Source organism: Chelonia mydas, chromosome 13, assembly GCF_015237465.2.
Source record: "Chelonia mydas isolate rCheMyd1 chromosome 13, rCheMyd1.pri.v2, whole genome shotgun sequence".
NCBI classification, from domain to species: domain Eukaryota; kingdom Metazoa; phylum Chordata; order Testudines; family Cheloniidae; genus Chelonia; species Chelonia mydas.
In genome coordinates this window covers 16,712,564-16,736,834 of record NC_051253.2, presented here as the reverse complement: position 1 = coordinate 16,736,834, position 24,271 = coordinate 16,712,564, and the positions used below count along the sequence as shown (strand labels likewise).

General features: G+C 44.1%; 1 protein-coding gene and 1 long non-coding RNA gene across 6 annotated transcripts in view; one reads left to right on the top strand and one right to left on the bottom strand.

The window, feature by feature from the left end:
• Positions 1–17,744, bottom strand: part of LOC119563651 — a 28,650-nt gene extending 10,906 nt beyond the window's left edge. Inside the window, exons 1-2 of one of the 2 annotated variants that reach the window (XR_005222137.2) lie at positions 17,430–17,744; positions 16,461–16,758 (exon numbers count right to left, since the gene is read on the bottom strand). This is a non-coding gene — a long non-coding RNA (uncharacterized LOC119563651). Of the gene's footprint in view, positions 1–16,460; positions 16,759–17,429 lie in introns of those variants that run through there. The other variant, XR_006285598.1, reaches the window with a different exon arrangement.
• A 178-nt stretch (positions 17,745–17,922) lies between these two features.
• Positions 17,923–24,271, top strand: part of SLC9A8 (solute carrier family 9 member A8) — a 45,856-nt gene continuing 39,507 nt past the window's right edge. The window contains exons 1-3 of one of the 4 annotated variants that reach the window (XM_037877139.2): positions 17,935–18,120; positions 19,330–19,508; positions 22,781–22,861. In XM_037877139.2, the coding sequence (XP_037733067.1) occupies positions 18,107–18,120; positions 19,330–19,508; positions 22,781–22,861 (274 nt within the window). In that variant the 5' untranslated portion in view covers positions 17,935–18,106. Of the gene's footprint in view, positions 18,121–18,395; positions 18,637–19,329; positions 19,509–22,780; positions 22,862–24,271 lie in introns of those variants that run through there. The other 3 variants (XM_043527503.1, XM_043527502.1, XM_037877140.2) reach the window with 3 other exon arrangements.

The window sequence follows — 24,271 nt, the reverse complement described above, 5'->3', positions numbered from 1 at the left end:
ACACCTCCTCCTGAGTTGCATTGTATATTCTTTGGGCATAGCCCAAGGTTCAGACTCCTAACATTATGATCCAAACTTGCTAGCAGTGCCCTTCTGAGGAAGGGGATGCTGAATGCTCTGAGGTCAGATCCAGGAAGGTCAAAGCCAGGTAAGCTTCTTGCCCTGGTGACAATATGTTCAGAGAGAGGATGCATGCTACACCAGTCCTGACTGGCTTCGTATGGAGTAGTTCCAGAGCATCAGCCTGGTGACTCCGTGACACTAGGTAGGCCTTCATGGGACTGGGAGGACACTTGCAAGCATTAATTAGGAGGCTATTCCAGGCATACAGGCGTGCATGAAAGAAAGCATGGAGTTGGGTGTGGGAGGAGGGAACAATCAAGAGGAAGCACTGGGTGGAGCTAGGCAGTGGAAAGGGGGTGTGGGATGAGATCCTCAGCACTTGTGTAGTGCTCCTCACCATCAAAAACAAATCCTCACTACACCCTGCAATATAGCTACAGATGAGCAACATGAGGCACAGATTTCAGAGTAACAGCCGTGTTAGTCTGTATTCGCAAAAAGAACAGGATGACTTGTGGCACCTTAGAGACTAACCAATTTATTTGAGCACAAGCTTTCGTGAGCTACAGCTCACTTCATGCTTTGTGTGTATAAAAAGATCTTCTACACTTTCCACAGTATGCATCTGATGAAGTGAGCTGTAGATCACGACAGCTTATGCTCAAATAAATTGGCTAGTCTCTAAGGTGCCACAGGTACTCCTTTTCTTCATGAGGCACAGAGATGTTAAGTGACTTGCCCATAGCCACAGAGGGGGTCACTGTCAGCACTGGGATTAGAGAGCAGGTGTTTCTTGTTCTCAGTGCTGGGCTCACTCCAACAGGCCATGCTATCTCTGTATGGGCTAGTACTGCATTTGCTATGAATTGTAGTACACAATTATAACCCAACCCTATGGGTTTCAAACAGAGCAGGATTAGGCCCAATAGCACACATTTATTTATGCAAATAAATCAAGCAGGATTTGGGCCAGGTAATAACCCACCCTTCTAGACAAAATAAACTCTGCCACTTTCCCCTCCTGCAAAAAATAGTCCCAGGGACTCGTGCATTATAAATGACAGGACTCTGCCATATCAGCTTAAATGACAAAATCATTTTTGAGTAATAGTGGCATAAAAGAAACACCTGAACTCGGCAACTCATTGCTTTTGCTCTCCTGTGACTTGAAAACAAAGACTTGGATTATTATTATTTTTTCACTTCAAGTTTTAAATCTTGAGTGTTTTTTATGGGCTAGCAACAAATGCTGAAATATGAGGTTTCTATCACAGAAATGGTAAAAAACCTTAAAATACAGCAGTGCCAGTGGGCACTCTTATAATAAAAGAAAGTTCCTGTTTGGATACACATGAAATAGAAAAATTGAGTCCATATTCATCCTGTTAATTAACTCCCCAAATGGGCCAGAATATTAGAAGGATTAAATGAATTTGTCATAAGAAATCTGAAGTCTTCCAAATATATAGGTGTCATTTATACAGCAACCACCTTGTCAGGCTTTAAGCAAAGGAATGTGCATAACAGATTTCAAGAATCAAGTACAAAAAATAAAGAGCTTAACTGCATCTGACAAGCTGTTGCTTACAGCATTAACCATATTAGCACAGAGGACTGTGTTCTACACCGAACCAGAGTTTGAGAACAATAGGCAGAAATATTTATTAGTATGCTCACTAAATCCAGAGCTCAGTTTGATCCAGCTACAATCAGACCATTTTTTGTCTGCTTTTCTACTAACATTACACAGCTGTGTTGTGTCTGCATAAACACTTACAGCGGGGGGCGGGGGGGGAGTCTTATTTGTGTGAATACAGGTAGCTGTTAATGATCAAGAGTATTCTCTGTTCACCTGGGGTCACCCAGTCAGAAGGCAGAAACCATATCATGTAACTTTGCAGGCCAGTCACGTAGCTCGAACAGTAAACTCTGAATACTCAGTATGAATAGTTAGCAAAAAGCCAACAGGCTCAAACATGGTTCCTAAACTCTATTAATTAAATAACAAACAAACCATTAAGAAGGTCTAAATCTGCCAAATTAATTATTTCTAATGAACACTTCATACAGTTTTGCTAGTTGGTCATTTGTGTTTACAAGTTAGATATACAAATGCATTTGCATATTTGGGTGTAACACTGTCCTGGGATATTTTCTTAACATGTCTTGTACAAGAAGCACAATATCAGCTCTTAACACATCACAATTAATTTAATTAAGTAATTAAGTAGTTCAATTAAGTAACTATAAGACTTTCAAAAGCACTTTGGGCAGAGAAGATTTCCAATTATTCAGATGAACCCCCCCTTTTTTTATATACATGGGGGGTTAATAAATATGCATTAGCAGGGGCAGATATTTCATTTTCCAGGTGTTCTGATGTTGACCTACAGGGATGGATTTAGCAGCAAAACTCTAATCTGGTGGGTTTGGATTTGGGATGTTCAGTTAGCCCTGAAGTCAATGTAGTTACACCTGTGGAAAACTGGTGCAATATAGGGAACCATTAAAGTTTTGGAGTATGATCTGGAGTTTGGTCTGAGCCTGAGCCCATCTCTGCTGGTAAGTCTCCCACATTTGGCAGCTGCCTTCCTCCCACACTGGATTGTAGGTGAGTTCCTGCATCTTTAAGCATGGGGAAGGAGATGGTGTTAACATGCAAAAGAAAGGAAGGATAGTCTATAGCTGACAGGCTCTCTTACACTCTCTCACTAAGGTCACCAGAATCTCTCATAAGAACACAAAACTGGGTGACTATCTGTTAGACAATCAAAGGAGCTACATCATTCCTATGGACCCCAAATCAGAATTCAACATATTTTATACTAATACATTTTATTAAAGTACTAATTAAATGCTAAATGTTAATTTGTTAACTTGAGACCATGGGCGGAGACATTACGTAACCTTTTGACCATTGGCTACTGTGCTATCATGTCTTGCAGCTAAACCAATCTGGGGGTGTGGGACTGCCTACCCCTTCACTTTCCCCTGCCCATGGAAAATCCATGTATTCCATTGTAATCAATTGACTGACAGTGTCTCTGAGCCTAATAAGCGAGGTGACACTCCATCAGCGCTGTACGTAATAAACTCCTGTTCTTGACCTCTACACAGTGTGGATTTATGTCCTTCATTAGGAAGGAAGAATCCCATGCACTGCTGCAGACTAGGGACCGAATGGCTAGGCAGCAGTTCTGCAGAAAAGGACCTAGGGGTTACGGTGGATGAGAAGCTGGATATGAGTCAACAGTGTGGCCTTGTTGCCAAGGCCAATGGCATTTTGGGCTGTATAAGAAGGAGCATTGCCAGCACATCGAAGAATGTGATCGTTCCCCTCTATTCGCCATTGGTGAAGCCTCATCTGGAGTACTGTGTCCAGTTTTGGGCCCCACATTACAAGAAGGGTGTGGAAAAACTGGAAAACATCCAACGGAGGGCAACAAAAATGATAAGGGGACTGGAACACATGACTTATGAGGAGAGGCTGAGGGAACTGGGATTGTTTAGTCTGCAGAAGAGAAGAATGAGGGGGGATTTGATTGCTGCTTTCAACTACCTGAAAGGGGGTTCCAAAGAGGATGGATCTAGACTGTTCTCAGTGGTAGCAGATGATAGAACAAGGAGCAATGGTCTCAAGTTGCAGTGGGGGAGGTTTAGGTTGGATATTAGGAAAAACTTTTTCACTAGGAGGGTGGTGAAACACTGGAATGTGTTGCCTAGGGAGATGGTGGAATCTCCTTCCTTAGAAGTTTTTAAGGCCCGGCTTGACAAAGCCCTGGCTGGGATGATTTAGTTGGGGATTGGTCCTGCTTTGAGCAGGGGGTTGGACTAGATGACCTCCTGAGGTCCCTTCCAACCCTGATATTCTATGATTCTATGAATGTTAGAACCAATAGGAAAGGGATAGATAATACGACAGTAAATATCATAATGCAACTATTTAAAGCCATGGTATGCCCAAACCTTGAATACTTTGTGCAGTTCCGGTTGCCCTGTCTCAAAAAAGATATATTAGAATTGGAAAAGGTACACAGAAGAGCAACAAAATGATTAGGGGTGTGGACCTAATTCTGTATGAGGAGAGATTAAAAAAACTAGGACTGTTCTGCTTGGAAAATATATGACTAAGGGGGATATGATAGATGTCTATAAAATCATGAATGGTGGAGAGAAAGTGAATAAGGAAGTGTTATTTACCCCTTCACATGACACACAAACCAGGGCTCACCAATGAAATTAAAAGACAGCAGGTTGAAAACAAACAAAAGGAAAAGGAGTAGTTGTGGCACCTTAGAGACTAACAAATCTGATGAAGTGAGCTGTAGCTCACGAAAGCTTATGCTCAAATAAATTTGTTAGTCTCTAAGGTGCCACAAGTACTCCTTTTCTTTTTGCGAATACAGACTAACACGGCTGCTACTCTGAAACAAAAGGAAGTACTTCTTCACACAATGCACAATCATCCCGTTTAACTCATTGCCAGAGGATGTTGTAAAGGCCAAAAGTATAATTGCGTTCAAAAAATAATTTAGATAAGTTCATGGAGAATAGTTTCATCAGTGGCTATTCGCTAAGATGGTCAGGGATGCAACCCCATGTTCTGGGCATTCTAATCCTCTGACTGCCAGATGCTTGGACTGGACAACAGGGGATGGATCACTCGATGATTGTCTTGGCCTGTTCATTACTTCTGAAGCATCTGGCACCAGCCACTGTTAAAAGACAGGATAGTGGGCTAGATGGAACATCGGACCGACCCAGTATGGCCGTTCTTATGCTCTTAAGTTGAGAACTGAAGCTCCAGCCTGGGGACACAACTTCAAAGTGTTGTCTACACAGCTATTTTTAGAGCATTAGCGTGAGCCCCACAAGCCAGAGTCTTTCGACCTGGGCTAGGAGGCTCACTGCCATGGACTGTGAAGATATACACAATGGGTCCTAAACATGGGTTTAAGAGCTTTGTTGAATTGGGGCTTTAGTGGAAGCATAGCACTGTCTACACACAGCTATAATCTGATGCTGACACAAGCCAAGCATCGCTGCTGTAGGCTGTGTAGACATACCCATTGACTTTAGTGGGATTTAAATGCTTTGCTTTGATGAATTAGCAATTAAGAGTGCTGATTATCCCCAATGTGGACTACTGCAAACCTAATGTCTGGTATACACTAAAATCTAGGTGAAAAATCCATACCCGAGTGACATACTTAAGCCTACCTAACTCCTGGTGTAGACAGCACTAAGTCAATGGAAGAATTCTGTCGACCTAGCTACTGTGTGTCAGGAAGGTGTATTACCTATGCTGATGGGAGAACCCCTCCCATCGATGTAGGTAGTATCTACACTGAAGCACCACTGGGGCACAGCTGCAGTGCTGAGAAGGAGCCAGAATTTACCAATGTACATAGCCAAAGAGCCACAGTAATACGCCAGCAGCACCCCCATCAGCTCCCCCAACCCTGCTCCCAGTGCCTCCCACCCACCAGCAGCCCTCCCCACACCTCCCAATCAGCTGCTTCCGGGCATGCAGGAGGCTCTGGGGGGGAGGGGGGGGGGGGAGAAGGAGGAGTAAGGGCATGGCAGGCTCAGGGGAGGGCACAGGAAGGGGTGGAGTGGGGGCAGGGCCTGGGGCAGAGCAGTGAGCATCCCTCGGTGCATTGGAAAGTGGTGCCTGTAGCTCCAGCCCCGGAGTTGGTGCCTATACAAGGAGCTGCATATTAACTTCTGAAGAGCCGCATGTGGCTCCGGAGACACAGGTTGACCACCCCTGCCCGACAGCATTTCTGGCGTAGAAAAGCCCTAAGGGTAATTTTTTGGTTCTCTCTTCTACCTTTAATTCCTATCTATTCCCAGCATTTAGTACCATTTGCATTTTTACTTTTTTCCAGAAGGGAGATTTTACCTCCTCTTTCTATATTTAGTTTATTCCAAGTAAATCCTGCTTATTTTCCTCCTTTGCTCAGTATTGTTCATATTAGCAGGGGCGGAGGAGGGGTTTTGGGTTTTTTTTGCTGTTCTATAAATATTCAATTCCAAAATCTTTGCAGGAGAAAGCATAACAGAGTGGAAAAGGTGATGTTAAGCTAGAGAGGTCTTTGCCCTGCTCTGAACACAGCTGCTACGGTTGCTTCTATTTGAAATGATTTTTACCTCATCTGGAGAACAACGGTTCAAAACCCAGAGTTATTGTCGCTAATGATTTACTTGGCTGCACTCAGGTTTTGCTGACATACTGTGTAATATTTTTTGCATGGAAGTGTCACTATGAGGGAAGTTAATTGCTTTTAATGTGGATGGTGATGAGAATGTTTTCAAAAAGCTATTTGCATCCATTTTCTAGAACATAAAATGTGTAACTCCATCCAAGGCTGCGTGCTCAGGCAGACTAAGATTGTTCCAATGGATTAGTCAGCTTCACAGTATCCATCAGAAAAATTAACCACCAGAAATGTCCCAGCATGAAACATAACTAAAACCAGACCCATTCAGTTTGGATGTAGGGTTACATGTAACAAATAAAATACTTACTCAGACTACCAAGCCATAAACAATATATATGATATTGTAACAAACCATTAGCAACTTAGGGCTTCATAACCACCATTCTGAATTTTATAGCAATGGGAATAGAACCCAGGTCCTCTTATTTCAAAAGCATAGGCTTCACGCACTTGAGTCCGAGAAACTTTATTAGCTAGTATATCAATATAGGGCCTGTGACACACAGCTAATCAGTTCTGATTCTTTCCAGCAGAGAGAGAGAGCGCATATACACTCTCACCCTCCAGTTCATTGCAATACTTTACAATCAAGCTACTACATAGATCCCATCTTTCTTGATGTTTATTGTTGAATATACTCCCCATGTTTATTAGTATGCAGATTTTACTACAAGGAGATTTTTAGTTCTTTGTTGTCTGATCCATGCAAACAACTCCCTTTTCCTTTAATAGAACTTTTATATGTGGCCCAAGGCAGTGGTGAACTGGAGCCGGTTTGCACGAACCAATTGTTAAATTTTGAAGCCGGTTTAGAACCGGTTGTTAAAGAATACAAGGAACCAGACAGTGTGCTGTGAGGCAACTAGAAAGCTTTCAAATGCTGTAACAAGAAAACACTTAGGCACATGGTTAACTTTAGGCAATTTTTACTCACCCGGCGGCGCTTCGGTGGTGGGTCCTTCACTCGTTCCGGGTCTTCGGCGGCGGGTCCTTCAGTGCTGCTGAAGACCCAGAGCGAGTGAAGGACGTGCTGCTGAAGAACCAGAGTGAGTGAAGGAACCGGTTCTTTAGCTTTTGGCAGCCCATCACTGGCCCAAGGCCAACGTATCTTTCCAGTTGTCTTGGATATTTATATAGCACCGGCCACTGTATTCTGGCCTAATACTTTTTACTGAAACACTAAGAATCTCCCTGCCAAATTGCTAAGTTTTACAAAAACAGAAAACCTAATGCTCAGAAGCATCAGGTATTGATAGAGACAGGAGTCTGGACCACATGAACCTACCATGTGGTCTAATCTGGTATGATAATGATCTTACGTTTATATAACATCTTCCTGTGCAAGGAGCTCAAGGCACCTTAAAACTGATTTGTTACTGAAATACAGTCAGCTCTTCAGGAACTTGCAAGATGCAAAGCACTTCCTGTGAGAGGCTAAGTACCCTCAATTCCAAATGAAGTCAATAGGGGTTGTGGATGTTCGGCCTATCTATCCACCTACCCATCTTATCCATTATGTTGCTCTTGTCACCATTGTATTTGACACTCTGTACTCAGAAGAACACACAGCAATAGTACAAAAGATGGGACAGGATATGCGGAATATCATTTGCCAATTAGAAAAGGAGTACTTGTGGCACCTTAGAAACTAACCAATTTATTTGAGCATAAGCTTTCGTGAGCTACAGCTCACTTCATCGGATGCATACTGTGGAAACTGCAGAAGACATTATATACACAGAGACCTGTCTTCTGCAGTTTCCACAGTATGCATCCGATTAAGTGAGCTGTAGCTCATGAAAGCTTATGCTCAAATAAATTGGTTAGTCTCTAAGGTGCCACAAGTACTCCTTTTCTTTTTGCGAATACAGACTAACACGGCTGTTACTCTGAAATTTGCCAATTAAAAACTCATTGGGAGTTTTAGGGAGGCAGAGTGTGATCATCCATATTGGAATTTGGTCAAGACACCATAGCTAACGTTCTGACAGTTATCACAAGTGCCATGTGATCTTGAATGGACACAAGGCACAGCAAGAACCAACAGCTGGAAGCTGAAGCCAGACAAATTCAAATTAAATTTATGCACACATTGTTAACAGTGATGATGATTAACCACTGACACAAACTACCAAGGGAAGTGGTGGATTCTCCATCTCTTGACGTTTTCAGATTAAGACAGAATGCCTTTTTGGAAGAGATGCTTTAACCAATCACAAATTATATTTTAGTCCGATCCAAGCAGAAGTGAAAGTAAGCCAGTACGTACCGGCAGGGCCACTGATGAGGGGGGCCAAAAGGGGCAGGTTCCCCGGGGCCTGGCAATTTAAAAGGGCCTGTGGCTCCCGGCAGCAGCCGGAGCCCCGGCTCTTTAAATCGCCGCCAGAGCCCCAGGGCTCCTGGCTGCCCCTACTGCTACCATGGGGCTCCGGAGGTGATTTAAAGGGCCCAGGGCTCCAGCCCTGTAAATCACTGCCAGAGCCCCAGCATAGCGCTGGGTTGGTGGCAGGGAGCCCCGGGACCTTTAAATCGCTGCCAGGCCATGGTGAAGGGCTGGCTGGGGGAGTCTGGCCAAAGCCTCGCCCCTTCTGCCTGCCCCTTCTGGTTGAGCCCTCCACCTTGCTCAGGACCCCAGCCACCCTGCGGACCGGTAAGTCCCTTAAGTTACTTTCACCCCTGGATCCAAGGTATTAAGCTCAATAAAAAGATAACTGGATGAGAGATAACATGACATACCAGAGGTCAGACTACATGATATAATGTAGTTATCAAACATCTGGGTTTTGCCAAACAGGATTTTATTTTTTTTTTTTCGTCCTCCTCCTCCCTCCATCTGAGCAGGTATTTGAAAAGAAAGGAAATGTTTGGAATTTTTCTGCTCCAGACATTGCAGCTCAGAAAGAGCCATCTTCATGCCCTGATTGATCCTGCATCCACAGCTGCCGGATTGCACCCGTGCCAACCCCACCCAGCCCACCAAGTAAGCGGAGCTGCCAAATGCCTCTTGGTCAGGCTGTCTGCCCCACTGTGGGGCCTCAGAGTCTGGCCTGGAGGGGCGACAGGGCCAGGCCCCGGCTCCCCACCCTGGGGAGAGGGAGAAGCCCACAGGGAGGCATTAACTAATGGGTTGGCGCTGTGTCCTGGGCCTGCGCCAGCTGCCCTACCACCGTGACAGGGTCTGTGACACTGTCCCCCACTTCAAGTGTGAGGCCACAGGTATCCCCTCCAGCACCGCCTAAATACCCCCCCTCAGTACACTCACCCCTCCAGCACCCCCCAGATGCCCCCTACCAGTACACACACACCCCTCCAGTACCCCCCAAATACCTCCTCTTAACACACATCCCTCCAGCATCCCCTAAATACCCTCTCCCAGTACACACACCCCTCCATCACCCCCAAAATGTACCTCCTCTCCAGCTTCTCTTCCCTCCAGCAGTGTCCCTTGCTGAAATATGATAACCCTAATATAATGGTCCCTTCTGGCCTTAACATCTATGAATCTATAAGTGGTCACCTCCAAAGGTCATGGTGAGCCATTGGTTCAGTAACAATTCAAAAGGAAGAGCATTAGCACCACAGCTTGCATACCAAGGTGCATGGATTTTTATAGTCTTAAGTATAGTTAATTTGTTCTTCACAGCTGCTGAATGTTGCTAAAGGCTAGAGTTCACTAAATACAGTGCCTTGTTACAATGCAAACTAGATTTTCCTTTCCAATGTGCAATTACGGGAATAAACTCTGAATGTTACTTTTATAGTACATGATCTCTGCTTAAACTATCAAGTTTACAAGGACATTTTAAGCTGACCAAACACATTTAAGTCTATGTCTTGGTGACACTGCAGATTTCTTAGGTTTGCAGTAACTTAAAACCAATAGTAATCCTGTGAAGCAGAGGGGAATGAAACTTCTAACACCAGGCCAAATCCTGAGACTGACTCGGATTTTGCTCAGTCCTTTCTCTGGCAAACTCCCATTGAAGTCAATGGAAGGCTGCCTCAGTAAAGACCCAGGGCCTGATTCTGCAGTCACTTACACTAGCTTCCCATAGACAGAATTCCATTGACTCCTAACTAGTTACTTCAGAGATGAGGGGGTGAGATCAGAATCAGGCCCTCAGGCAGGAACTCAGGCTTTGGCAAAAAGAAAAGGAGTGGTTGCTGGAAGATCCCAACTGAGGGCTCATTTTTTACACTACAGAGGTGAAAACAAATGAGACTAGTCGACACCACTTCTCCCTCAGAAGAAAGGAATTCAAGGAGGATCCCCTCATCTGGCCAAGGAAATAGTCCTATAACTGGATAACCTCAACCCTTCCTCTTTCTTAAAAGTCCCCCATGAATGTATCACCTCTACACAATATCTCAGCTTTGGAATGCCAGGCTACATAGTTTCTATTCCATTTTAATTCATCATGTTTATTTGTTTCATTAAATCAACTGTGACCTATGATCAGGGCTGCTCTACCTATAGGCAAACTACGCAGCTAGCTAGGGTGGCAGATTCTGCATAGGGTGGCTAGGGCAGCTGGGCCAAACCTGAGTGGTGCTGCAACCCCATTTGCCAGGTCAGAATGCCACTCACTCAATTTTTGTCTGGTTGCCCCCTGTCATGACAGAGGGGGAGCTTGACCAACCCTGAGTAAGTGGTGCTACAACCTGCAACTTGACCCCCCCTCTCCCCTTGCACCCCTACCACAAGCACTGAACCATCAGAAGGCTCACTGCACCCCTCCTCCCCATCCCGAGCCCCTGGTAAGTCCAACCTCTCCAAATCTTTGTTCTAGAGAGCTAGAGGGGGTAGCATACTGAAGTTTTGCCTAGGATGGCAGATTGTCATGAGTGGCCTCTGCCTATTGCTAGTGCTAAGCCTTTATCACTCTGGATTTCAATCTGTGTGTCCCTTAAATCTGCACGTTTCCCTCTATCTCAGCTCCAGAAAGCAAGAACCCTATTCCAGACCTTTATTTAGGGCAAGAAAGGCCACACAGTGTTGGGAAGTGATGTCTCTAAATGTAAAATAGGACCTGTGTGTAGCATATTAGAAGTGATTTGTATGCCTAAGAAGCAGGACATTCTACTGGTGAAAGCTTCAGAGATGTGCCCTTGGGGAAAAAAGTCCTCTAATAAAAAAGGAACTGGGATAGAGTGTGTGGTTTAGTAGTTAGAGCAAGAGTCAACACACTGAGGTTCTTATTCCTAGCTCTGCCACTGACTTGCTGTGTCACCGTGACATAAGTGACCTGACCCCATTTTATCCATTAGTAACAATGCTCAACTAGCAGAGGCAGTGTGGTCCAGTGGATGCGGCGCTGGCCTGGGAGGCAGAAAACCTGGGTTCTATACACTGGCTGTAGAGTATCTGGCACAATGGAGCTTTCATCATTGAGTGGGACTCCTAGGTTCTACTGCATTATAAGTATATACTTTATTATTATTAATAGTTGGTATTTACAATGGAGACTGAGGAAATGAGCCTGTGAAATCCCTCAGTGGGTCAATCAGACCTGCACTCCAACTGAAGACGGGAAAAGGCTGGTGAAGACATGGATTATGCAGCATTCCATCAGTCAACTACCAATAAACTCTTTCCTATACTATCCCCCTTTTAATTAACGTGCCTCAACCCTGACCATGGTCAGAGGGAAGTTCACACTGCATGGCCCACTGTCCTTGGCCATTCTGCTGAGCCTGCCAGCAAGGGAGTGATATGACAGTATCCCTGAACAATGTCCCCTCCCTTTTGGGCTGGGTCTGTGTCAGTTTCTTTATTTTTTTATGACTGATAACAGTCAAAGTGTTGACTCTGCCCAGCACTGCCCACAGCCCATAAGGTGTGATTTAGTTACATCTACAACTGTCCTGTATAAACTCAGGATTTATGACCTTAAAATATACAAATATTAAATGAAAAGCAAATACACCACTGGATTCCAAGGTACCTAAAAATTTCCAAGTAACTAATAAAAAGGGGGCAGGAGAGGTGCTATCTGCTGATGGCTCACACTCAGATCTTTCCAAATATATTTTAGTAAGATTAAGACATATTAAGAAGATCTAAAAACAAATCTGTTATGTGAAGGGGTTGAAATAATTTTCAGTATTTTATCAGTTAGCCCGGGAGAATCCTCCCCATCTGCCCTAAAGCAAGTATTTTACATGGCTGTCTCTTCCTCTCCCTTTCAGTGGCATGCTTAGCCTTCCTCTCTATAATTAATACATATCCTGAGTTTGACAGCAAAGGTATTCATCATCAGTCCACTCAGTGTACAATGAGTTCTCTCTCCTCAACTCCATTCTGAAGTGTAGAGGGGAAATAAAATAAGGGACCGCAAGCAGATGATCTTCTGACAAATAGGTAATTTCACAACAGTTTATTGGCATCCACTGTCTCTGGCATGGATCTGACAGCATTTGAGGAGCTGCTGTGAGCCTGAGGGGCACTGAGCACCTCTGAGATGAAGACGTTACATCAACCAGATGGATGCTAGAGCACTGCTGGTATAATCCTTCTGTAAACTCACAAACACGCAAGCAAAGGACGTGGACCATCTTAGGCGCATTTAGGTTCTGATATTACATATCCTCTTTAGAACACACATCTGATTTTGCCTGCGAAGTGGGCCTGCATCCCATTTTCCACATGCAGCTCCAACAGCCAGCCATTGTCCTGCATGTGCAAAAGTGGGCACCCAAAATCAGAAGCTGACTTAAGGTCAGCTAAAAATTTGATCCCTGTCTTATCTTCACTCAAAGAAAGTACTTCCTTTCACTTATTTTTTCCCATTGCAGAGCCAAGATACCATGGTAAAGAACATCTTATAAACATATTAGATAAAAAGGCCCAACTTCAGTTATTAGTTTCACTGATGTAAGCGTATCTCAGGTTCTTCTATAGCCCCCAATTACCACAATCTTTAATGTATTTATCTACACAACACCCTGTGAGGTAGAGAAGTACTATTTTCTCCATCCTACAGATGGAGAATTGAGCCATGAAAGACCAAGTGATTTGGCCAAGGTCACCTAGGAAGTTTGTGGCACACCAGGAACTTGACCCCAGGTTTTCTAAGCCCAAGGCTGCTATCCTAACCACTGGACCATCCTTTCTTTCTTCAAGAGTAAATCTAAAGTAACTACTGACTGCAGCTAGTTACCTACACATTTACACTCGTATAACTGAGAAGAGAATTTGCCCTAGACCTGAAGATTAATTATTTCTCCCAAGTTTCCCGTATACGGGTAACATATAGTCAGTTACTCATGTGTTTCTGCTTTTAATTATAATCATAATTATTTATTTAGGCTACTCTGTATTATTCAAGAAATAAGATTATATACAATGATACCTACAGCCACAACATTTTGGATGAATTTTAAACAATTATGAAATTCCTGGGATCTTTTAAAAGAAACATTTCGACACACATTTGCCAGCAGATGCTCATTAGACACACATCAAAAAACCACAAACGAAAAGTCTGCAGAAAGTCTTCCTGCAAAAAATGATCAGTTTGTGTTGTGCTAGTGCTCTCAGACAATGAAGAGCCCATTTGTGCAATTATGCCAGCCCAGTATTTGGTTCAGTTACTGAGTGTCACTGACAGTAAGTTTGTTTTTTGTTTCCTTCAGTGATGTCTCTAGGTCAAAATGTCAAGCACCGTGGTATGTTCCGCCTATGAATCAAGGACAGGAAATGAGGACTGTTCCCATCATCGTCATGGAGCATTATATAGTTTGTAACCCTATATGGTTTGGGTCCTGGCTATCTGAGAGATGTACCAATGAAATCACCTGAGATAACTATGCTAGCAGTCTATAGATTTGAAGGCTGAGACTTGATTTCAACGGAGCTATAATAATTTACACCGCTCAAGTTCTGCCCTGGAAACTATAAACTCTCTGTATTTCCCTATCTCCATCTATGTCTCCTCAGTTCCCATACACAAACACCTATATGCCTCCCCTGGTTCTTTGTATCCCCTTCCAGGTCCATCTCCCTTGCCCTTCTTTCCTATGCTCCTGGGGTCCCCTGCCCACATTGTAACCCTCCTTTCATTCCACATCAACACCCTGCCCTCCTCCAATGCATCGCCTCCTTCAGCTTCCTTCAGAGTCCACCCATACCAAGGCTGGGAACATGGCTCCATGCCACCCTTCTATGCGTCTCCGATTCTCTATTCTCAGTCCAGGTCCCCCAACTCCCCTCCCCTTTATTCCCCTTCCCAAATTCTTGAACCAATACATTTCCTCTGGTTCCCTGCCCCACAATCCGTTCCCTACTTTTGCCCCAGCTGAGTCAAGCAGCTAGAGTTAAACTGATCTTCTATATTATAAACCGTTCTATTACTGGCCTTGAACTTTAGACACATTACAATCCCCTTTTTATTAAAGGCTCATCTCTTCAGCAAAGCCAACAAATGAATGTGGAGCTTCTAGATCAGTGGTTCTCAACCAGGGGTACATGTATCCCCTGAGAGTATGCAGAGGTCTTACGAGTGGGCGGGGGTACATCAACTCATCTAGATATTTGCCTAGTTTTACAACAGGCTATATAAAAAAACACTAGCGAAGTCAGTACAAACTAACATTTCATACCGACAATGACTTGTTTATACTGCTCTATATACTATAGACTGAAATGTAAGTACAATATTTATATTCCAATTTATGTATTTTATAATGATATGGTAAAAATGAGAAAGTAAGCAATTTTTCGGTAATAGTGGCTATGACACATTTGTATTTTTATGTCTGATATTTTAAGCAAGTAGTTTTTAAGTGAGGTAAAACTTTGGGGTATGCAAGACAAATCAGACTCCTGAATGGGGTATAGTAGTCTGGAAAGGTTCAGAGCTACTGGGCTAGATCACACCAGTCAGGAAATATAACAACCCTAAAAAAAGCATCATAAAAAAGTAAATTCCAGCTAAATTTTCAGACTACCACGGTTAGGTCCAAGAGTCTGTCCTTTTGTGCCAGGCACAGCTCAGGTGGCAGGGAGGGGGAAGGGGCACAAGTGGCTATAAGATACCTTTGTTCCACACCAATCCTAGGGCCACTGGATGACTGAAAGATGCTTTATGCTGGGCCAGCTGCCCATGGCTCCCAAGGACCATTCCAGCAGCTGAGGCACATCACCAGGGCACACAACAGCCCTACCCATGTCCCCTTTTCTCTGGGTATGCTTACTGCACAAGGTTCTGGGGTGGGTAGCATATGAACCCTTATGGTGACTCTAACTCTTCCACTGATCGTATCCATCAGCTTTAGAGAAGTATATTACCACATAGTCACCCAAAGTTGAATCTACAGGAAGAGTTGTGGCTGTTTATCTGACCAGAAAAAGACAGGAAGCTTGACATATCACAAACATGACCCTTCTATAAATTGCAAGCATGGTCCTAATACGGGGGAGGGAGGAATAGCAGCTCCTCCAGTTTTAACGTTTTTTTTAAACACACCTACATTTTGATGCAAGTTAGCATAACATTCACAAACACATATACAAAGTGAGTATGTAAGTGTCTGCAAAAACCCTAACACATTACTATGTGCATAATGAATAATAATCCCAATTATTAAACTTGGGTTACAAGTGCAAAAGGGCCTCCAAAAATGCACCCAAAATATGCAGGCACATATGCCTGTATGCACAAACCCACTCATTTTCTTGAGGCACTCATATTGGAAAGTGACAGGTTCTTAGATTCCTTGCAGGGGCTGAAAAAAAGCCTTACAATGGAATAACATGGCTATCTATTTTAGTACTTACACTGTAGTATCTCACCTCCTTACAATCTTTAATGTATTTATCCTCACAACACCAAAGCACTATCATCTCTGTTTTACAGATGTAGAACTGTGGCACAGAGAAGCTAAATGACCCAGGTCACACAGGAAGTGTGTGGGAGATCAGAGAACTGAAACTGCATTTCCCAAGTCCCAGGCTTATGCCCTTCCCATTCAGTTATCCTTTCCCTTTCTTGGGGCACAATTTGGTGATATTTTTATGAGTTAAAAGACATTTTCATCCAAGTATGTTTTGACACTGATTTTGAGACACAACATTCTGATTCAGCTTGAGGGTAGTTTGATACAATACTATTTGGAGACAATTGCATTTTGGTTTAGCATCAGGATGAAAGAACCATTCTGACACAACATGAAGACATTTTGAAATAATGGATTATCACACTTCAGTGACCGAATCATAGAAGATGAGGGTTGGAAGAGACCTCAGGAGGTCATCTAGTCCAACCCCCTGCTCAAAGCAGGGGCAACCCCAACTAAATCATCCCAGCCAGGGCTTTGTCAAGCCCGGATAACATCCAGATGATTTCAGTGATGCTTCCGAACCAATCGCTACATCAAAATGTCACCATGATCAGTCAAAAATGAGACGTGGCCACGCTTCCAGCCACACGGCGTTTCGGAATCGTTGAATCGGGTCACAGCATAAGAAGACCTGCCAAGGCAGAAATGTCTTTTTAGGCAGCAGCACTACCTGTAGACATGGTGTGAGGGCACAGCACGCTGGCCCGGCTGCACCATCACACCGTCAGCTGATGCGGCGCTGCTTGCCAGCACTTGCAATTGTAGGGTGAGGCTGAAGAGACTGAGTGCGTTCTTACAGCCCCAGCTGCCGCAGCCGTGCGGTTACACCACGAGCTTGACTCCCATGTAGAAGGGTGATGTTGGAGACCCCAGGGAATGGCCACTAGTTGAGGGGATGGAAGGCCATAAGGGTCGAGGAGGTCTCCCTGCTGAAGGCCTAAGGGCTTCTTCTCAACCCCCCTTAATAGAATTCAGGCCTGGCTGGTTTGAGTAAGCTCTTTTGCTCTTAAAACAATGTTGCAGCTATAAATAATGCCTTATAGTATAAAGTTTGCTAACGCCAAGTTAAAAATAACAAAAAAAAAACAGCTACAAGGCCAAACAAAATGTGCTAGTTGTTTAAGTTGCTAAAAATGCTTTTTAAAAATTGCAAAAAATAAATATTATTACAACCCATATAAAAAAAGTATTTATATAAAGTTTTAATTAGCTAATATATAATGCAGTAGCATTAAAAAATATAAAAATGTACATAATAACCCGCCCTAGTGTGCAAAATTTAAAATTCTATTCTCCCGGTACCTTGTTTGCAGCTGCAAATAAACTTTTCTGCTTCTCCACCCCGTTGTGATTATTAAGTAGCGCACACCCAGTAACAAACCCCTGCTGTTGCTCGCCTCTGGCACTGAGTGCCGGCAACAGTCAGGTCCGTCCCCCCCCCCTCGGCGGCTGTGGAGCATGGCTTGAAACCGCGGCGCGGCTGCACTCACGCGCCACGCACTGGGCGGCAATAACAGTCACCGCAGGGGCTGTTGTGAAAGCTCGGGATTCCCGGGCGGGGGGGGCGGGGGGGGGTGACACTAGCGACGCGATGACACAGCCCGATGCCATGGCAACCGCGTGAGGACACACCGCGCTGGCATGACACGGCGGCAGGCCCGTGGCTGCTCTCTGTATTCCTCCCCGCAAGGCGCTCCCGCCCTGGTGGCTCTCACGTTACTGGACGGCCAGTTCCCGCTCATCACGTGACACCACCCCCGGGTGACGTGAGCTGCTCCTGTACCTTTTCCGTCACCTCATCGCCTACGCATGTCCCCTTGCCCCGCCCTCTCTCTCACCACAGGGTTGCCTAGAGCGCCGCCGCCGGCAGAACCCGGAAGCAGGAGGCGGCCTGCCCAGCCGCTCCCGACCCTGAGCGCTGTGGAGGCCTCCGGAGGAAGGGGCGGGGCGGCGCGGGCCGGGGCGGGGCGAGCGGCACGATGGCGGAAGTGGAGTGAGTTGATTCTCTTTATGGCGCTGCGGGACGAAGGGAGAGTTTGCAGGGCGGGGGTGGGGGACCTGGTCCTCTCCCCAGCGGGGCCACCCTCTAGACGGGGCGGGAGGCTGAGCCCCTCATTTCAGGCCGGGGGCTCTCGCTGTGGGGGAGGGGCAGGGGTAGCCACCCCCCCCCCCCAGCTTCATGCCCCGGCTTATCCAGTGAGTGCATAGCTGGCTGTGCTGCCCCGCCCCCCATGGGCCCTGCTGGGCCCCTTGTGAAACGGGGCTACCGGTGCAGTCTGCCCAGCGCAGTCACTGCGGGCCCCCCGTGGAACGGGGCTGTCTGGTCCCGCTGCCACGTTTGTACAGGCCTAACGGACCCCTCCCCAGCACACATGCACTGATGCACAAATTAGCCCAGGGGCAACTCTGCGAGGCTCATCTGAACGGGCTGGGGCCTGCCCCTTCCCTTCCCGTGGGTTGTGAGTGAGCCAGACCGCCCCGGCAGGTGTGTGTTTGTCTTACAGTTGAGGTTTGGCCCGGTGCAAGCCCCGTGGATAGGACATGCACGGTCAAATGATGGCCAGGCAGTACTGGTGCGTTGGGGTGTAGCAGAGGGGTTTATCTTTAAAGGTGGGAAGGCTTAAGTGCCATTAAGGGAATCGTAAGATACCATACTGGTGTGGGTTGTGGGCATTTAAGGAGCATCCCAGTTTTAACACGGTAACAAGGCAAAGAATGGTCATCAAATGTCCTGCTGCAGTATTTAAAGTATAGGGGGAGGTTCCATCAAAATATTGCAACTTTGCCTGGTACAGTAGCGTGCAAATGCAAAGCTATGGCATCTCCATGGAGATGTCTTATTTGTATTACAGTAGACTTGTACCACTGGACAAACTAAACAGAATAAGTCCCTGTCAACACCTTCCATTCATCTGTGTGCTAAATCCCAGCTCCAATGCAAAGTATTCTTTACACACAGTGAGTGAAAGAATTCAACAATATATTATTCCATGAGCCTGAAATTCTAATACTTGCACATGGGCTCATTATTAGGGACCACTTCTTTAAGACAGCTGCACGTTATTATCATTAATTCTGTTTCCAAGATAACTTGTTGGTGATGTTTTTAATCTTTCAGTAGTTTTGTGCTTTCCCTTGACTGACCTCCCCCACAATGTCGAGCTTTTGCTAAGTCTAATCATGTTCTGTATTGCCCTGACAGGTTCTCAAATGCCACCCATGAAGTCCTCAATGTCACCCTCCACACCACGCTGTCCGTTACTACTAAACTGGTGGCTCCTACACCTGCCAAACCTATCCTTCCAGTGCAGACTGGAGTCCAAGCTCAGCAAGAGGAGCAATCTAGTGGCATGACTATATTCTTTAGTCTCCTTGTATTAGGTGAATGCTGAACTGAAAAATCTCTTATTGTTCACTGCTGAGTTTGTGTTATGTCTGAAACATTTGTAAGATGAGCCCTGGGAATATAAAACTTTTTTAGTATGGTGCTGTATTTCTCCTGCAAACCATGAACCATGAAAGTTTGTCATATAGACCCAGATTTTTAGAAAAGTTGGATATGCAATTATACGTTCAAAAAGGTGAGCTTGTGGAACTGAGTGACTGTGGAATAAACTCCTAAAGGAACTAAGGACCCTCACAGACCTCATCACCTTCTGCACCAAGTGCAAGGCATGTTTCTTTGACCTTGTCTTTAGTATAAACACACAGCAGTGTGTGTGTCCTACCATAACAAATGCACAGTTTTTTCCTTGAGGAAAGGATGAGAGAACACATGAGAGACATTAGTCACGTCGCTTAAAGCACTGCTGGAAGGCGCTCAACTATGGTGAAGAGTGCGGTGTAAGAACCTGTATAGAATTTCATGCACAGTTACCATAATTATGCATAAATCAGGTAACTAGTGCAAATTGCCACAGTTATCCATAGGCTGTACACTTACCCAACTTGAACACTAATTTGTGATAATTGCACAGATTTTGCACAACCAGTTGCACATCCAACTTTTCTGAAAATCCGAGCCATCAGTAAGTTTGTCTGTTTACATTATAAAACTTTTTGATAAACAGTATTAATTGATATCTATCTAGTGTAAACTATACGGTAGTCAAAGCTGTAACAGCACAATTTCAGTAGCATGTTTAAGGGTTTTGTCCTACCTCTTGCTATATGAAATATAAGCAAAGTGGAGACCTATAAACAAACCGCAATAAGAGATCCTTTCTGAAGAAGTATGTAATATTACTTGCTTGGTTCTTCAATATCTTCTAGATGGTCACTATTTGCAGTGTTGATATGTGGCTTGTGTCACAATCTGGCAAACTAAGTAGGAAAGCATGTGTATGTTTGTCATAACAGCATATTTTATAAGTCCACTTGGATAAAATCCTACCTGTGTCACCCTCTTTGAAGTATTTTTTATTAAATGCAACAAAAAGAAAACCCAGTCCTTTAGATATGTGCACATCTCCCTCTGATGCTCTCCCTGTGACCAATACCAAAGTGATATTTGAGTAGATATTAAAGACAAATCAAAACAAAATGCAATAGATCAGAAAAAATATGAAGTTTAAAAGAAAAATTCTGAATGTTTTGTGTGTGTCAAATGGAATTTAAAAGGTTTATGCATGGTAAAGTTTCTGCATCTTTTCCTAGGGCTAAAGAGTAGGGCCACATTTCTTGGCTACATTCCAGCCCCGTTACACCACTCCAGCAGCATAACGGATCTTGGAAGCAGCTGAATTTCCCTTTCCTCCCCCTTCTCCCCCCAGCAAAGGAGTGTTTCCAGAGCAGTGGATAGCCAGTACAAGAGCTCTGTGCTGCCCCATTCATAGCATCTGACATAGAATGTGGTGGGGATGAAGGAGGGTGTGGCCAGAGTGCTCTGGGCTTTGACTCTTTTGGACTGTAAAGTGGCCCTAGGCAGCTATGGGAAGCTGCCCTAAATTAGAGTAGCCCAAGTAGCTGCTTTACTTACTCTAGGTCTAGGTAGGTCCCCATCTAAGCCCAAAATTCGGCAGGCCCAGAAGTGACACTGCTTAGTTTCTGGCCCCAGTTTTCTGCAGCCTGCTTATCTATTAAGACAGACCCCAGTTTAACTTCAGTACCTTGTTTGGCCAAAAGGGCCTATCTTTGTAACACTTCTCTCCACTTTATACAGCTTCCTAGTAGATAAACTTGGCCTGCAAGCTCCCCTGACCTGTGTTATGGGCCCTTAATCTGCTTTGCCTTCCTTGTGTGATGCTCAAACCTTCCACAAAAACAGTTGAAGCATTTTCTTGTCAATCTCTTGACTGCTTCATGTCATACCCATAGAAGAGGGTGTGGCCAGAGCGGATTAAATAGTGTCAATTATCAACTGGACAGACAGTTGCCAAGAGAATAGGTATCAAATAGCTATGGAATTAGATGGGCAACCAACCTGCCACTCATTGTAATATCTGTACTGGTAGGAGTCCATTCTCTGAGTCTACAGTTGCACCACAGGATTTCTTTATTGTTCAAAGAGATAGAATAAAAGTAGGAAGGTGCTGGCATTTGGATCTGCTAAACAGAAATTGTATTATTAATAAGGCAGTAGTAAGAGCTTTACATTTACAAAGTGCTATATGAACGATTTATACGTATGTGCTACGATTCCCTCGTAAGGTGGATATTATCCCCATTTTATAGATATGAAAACCGAGAGGCAGAAGGTAAGTGATTTGCCCAGGGCCAACACTTGTCAGCAGTACAGCTAGTATTACTGTATATATCAGGGGTTTTTGCGCAGTTCTCTAGTCCACGGGGCCTGTCACTTGTAAATTTACTAAATGCAAAGCATGCTGTATGTGAGATGCCGAGCAATATGAGTATAACAATGTGCAGAATTCTGAACACAGTGGCATGACTTCCATTTCTGAACAGTCGATAGGGAAAGTCCTTTTCAGTGGGACAAAGGACAATAAGTGACAAGTTCACTCATGCTGTTTGTACTTGAAAATCACTATTTTCAGTGAGGCCATATTCCAAAGGAATAGCATATAAAATAAACTATCTGATTGAAAGCCACAATCAGCTGTGGGTCAGAAGCACATCAGCACATCAGATTGACTCCTTGAACGAAGACTTTTCCATGGTAGTAGGGGGAGCTGCTAAAGCTTACCATTAGTAAGAGCAGTTCAGAGAAGCTTTTTCGTTCTTGAGTCAGAAACAGGTTTTGTTGCAGTCTAGTTGCAGGAGCCTTGTGGAGGCTGGAAACCAAATTAGCAAAAGACCCCCATATGATTATTTGGCACAGTGAGGTAAGGGAATGAAGATAGCCTTAATCATTACTTTTCTGCTTTATCACAATTAGCTTTATCAAATATCAAACAGAGTTTAAAGACACACTCTTGGGATTGACAGGTCCATAAGTTGGTCCATCCCCTGTTAATTTGTGTGTGTGTGTACATTCCCCTTCCCCTCAGACTAATTCATCTTTTAATTATTTTAACCCATTTCTAGGAATCATTGAAATATTTGAACAACAGTCTATAATCTGATTATTTCAGATTTATTTTAAATTACTAGAAAAATTTCACAGTTTGTATTCATGGAACATTATTTAGAAGAATGTCTTTTTCTGTCCTACCAGATACATATTTTAATACTATTTTATTTCTTCCCCACAGCTATCTGCATCATATTGGTGCATTTACTGATAAAATACAGACTACATTTCTTGCCAGAGAGTGTGGCTGTTGTTTCATTAGGTGAGTATTTCTGTGACCACACTTTTAATATTTTTGAAGAAAACTTGATTTATGTTATAATATTTTTAGATAAAGATAGGATTTACAGACTCTGGTGCCCTCTTTAACTGGTGTGACAATGCCTGAAATATTGTGTTCACTTCTGGGCTGACTGTTACTAGAAAGATGTCGGCACACTGGACATAGTTCAGAGAAGAACAACCGGAATTCTAGGGACTGAGGGACTAATTTATGAAAGAGTTAAAGAGCTAAGTATGTGTTGTGACCCTGCAAAGTGATACATGTGGGCAGACCCTTATGGCTGTGTGGAATCCTACTGAAATCAATTGGACTCCATGAGAGCACATTTACATGGACCACTTTGCAGGACTGGGGCACTTGCTTGATGTGTTTAGTGGGGAACCATGATAACACTCTAAATATCTGAAAGGTGCAAGCACTAAGTTGGGAGATGAAATATCTCGCATGGTAAAGAGGGTGTAACTGGCATTAAACTAATAAAAGGAAACTGGAGTGCTAAATATCATGAGAATCTTTCTGACAGCGAGATCCATTACTTTGGAATAGTTTCCCGTAGGAGGAAGTGGAAGCCCCATCTTTGGAATGATTTGAAAACTAGACTGGACAAAGCAAAATGTGTTACTTCAGGGTACAATCCTACGCCAGTTGGGGGATGGACAGAGTGACCTAATAGTGCTTTGCAGTGTTGTAGCTGTGTTGGACCCAGGATATTAGCGATACCAGATGGGTGAGCTCATCCTGAAGAGGAGCTCTGTGTAGCTCAAAACTTGTCTCTTTCACCAACAGAAGTTGGTCCAATTAAAAATATTAGCTCACCCACCTTGTCTCTCTAATAGTGCTTTGTCATTTCTAACATCTAAGGGCCAGATTTTCAAAAGACCCCTGTTTCCATTTAGGCATCTAAATGAAATGACTTGATTTTCAAAAGTGCTCAGCACCCAGCAGCTCCCATTGTTCTTCATCAGCTGTGAGTGTGATAAATCAGCCAGTAATCAAAAAGAAAAAGGAATCATTACCCAGTGCTAGTGCTAACATTATAGAATCTTAAGGTCAGATTTTCAAAAGTGCTGAGCACTGCCCTCAGAGCTCAAACGGAACTGCTGGACAATGAGTGCTTCTGAAAATGTGGCCCTGGGATTCTGTAATTTTAACACTAGTGCTGGGTGATGGTTCCATTTTCCTTTTTTATTATTCCTAGCTGACTTATCAGAGTCAGCGGATTGGAAACATGAAGATTGCTACTCTGCCTTTCAGAAGTTAAAATCGGAAGAGGGGAGGAAATCTCAAGGCTCAGTGAACAAGCCAAGATTAAAAAGATAAACTGGCCAGTAAGGTGAAATGGCAGGATGTTGCTAGTATGCCATATTTCCTTACAGAGTGCTTTATCGT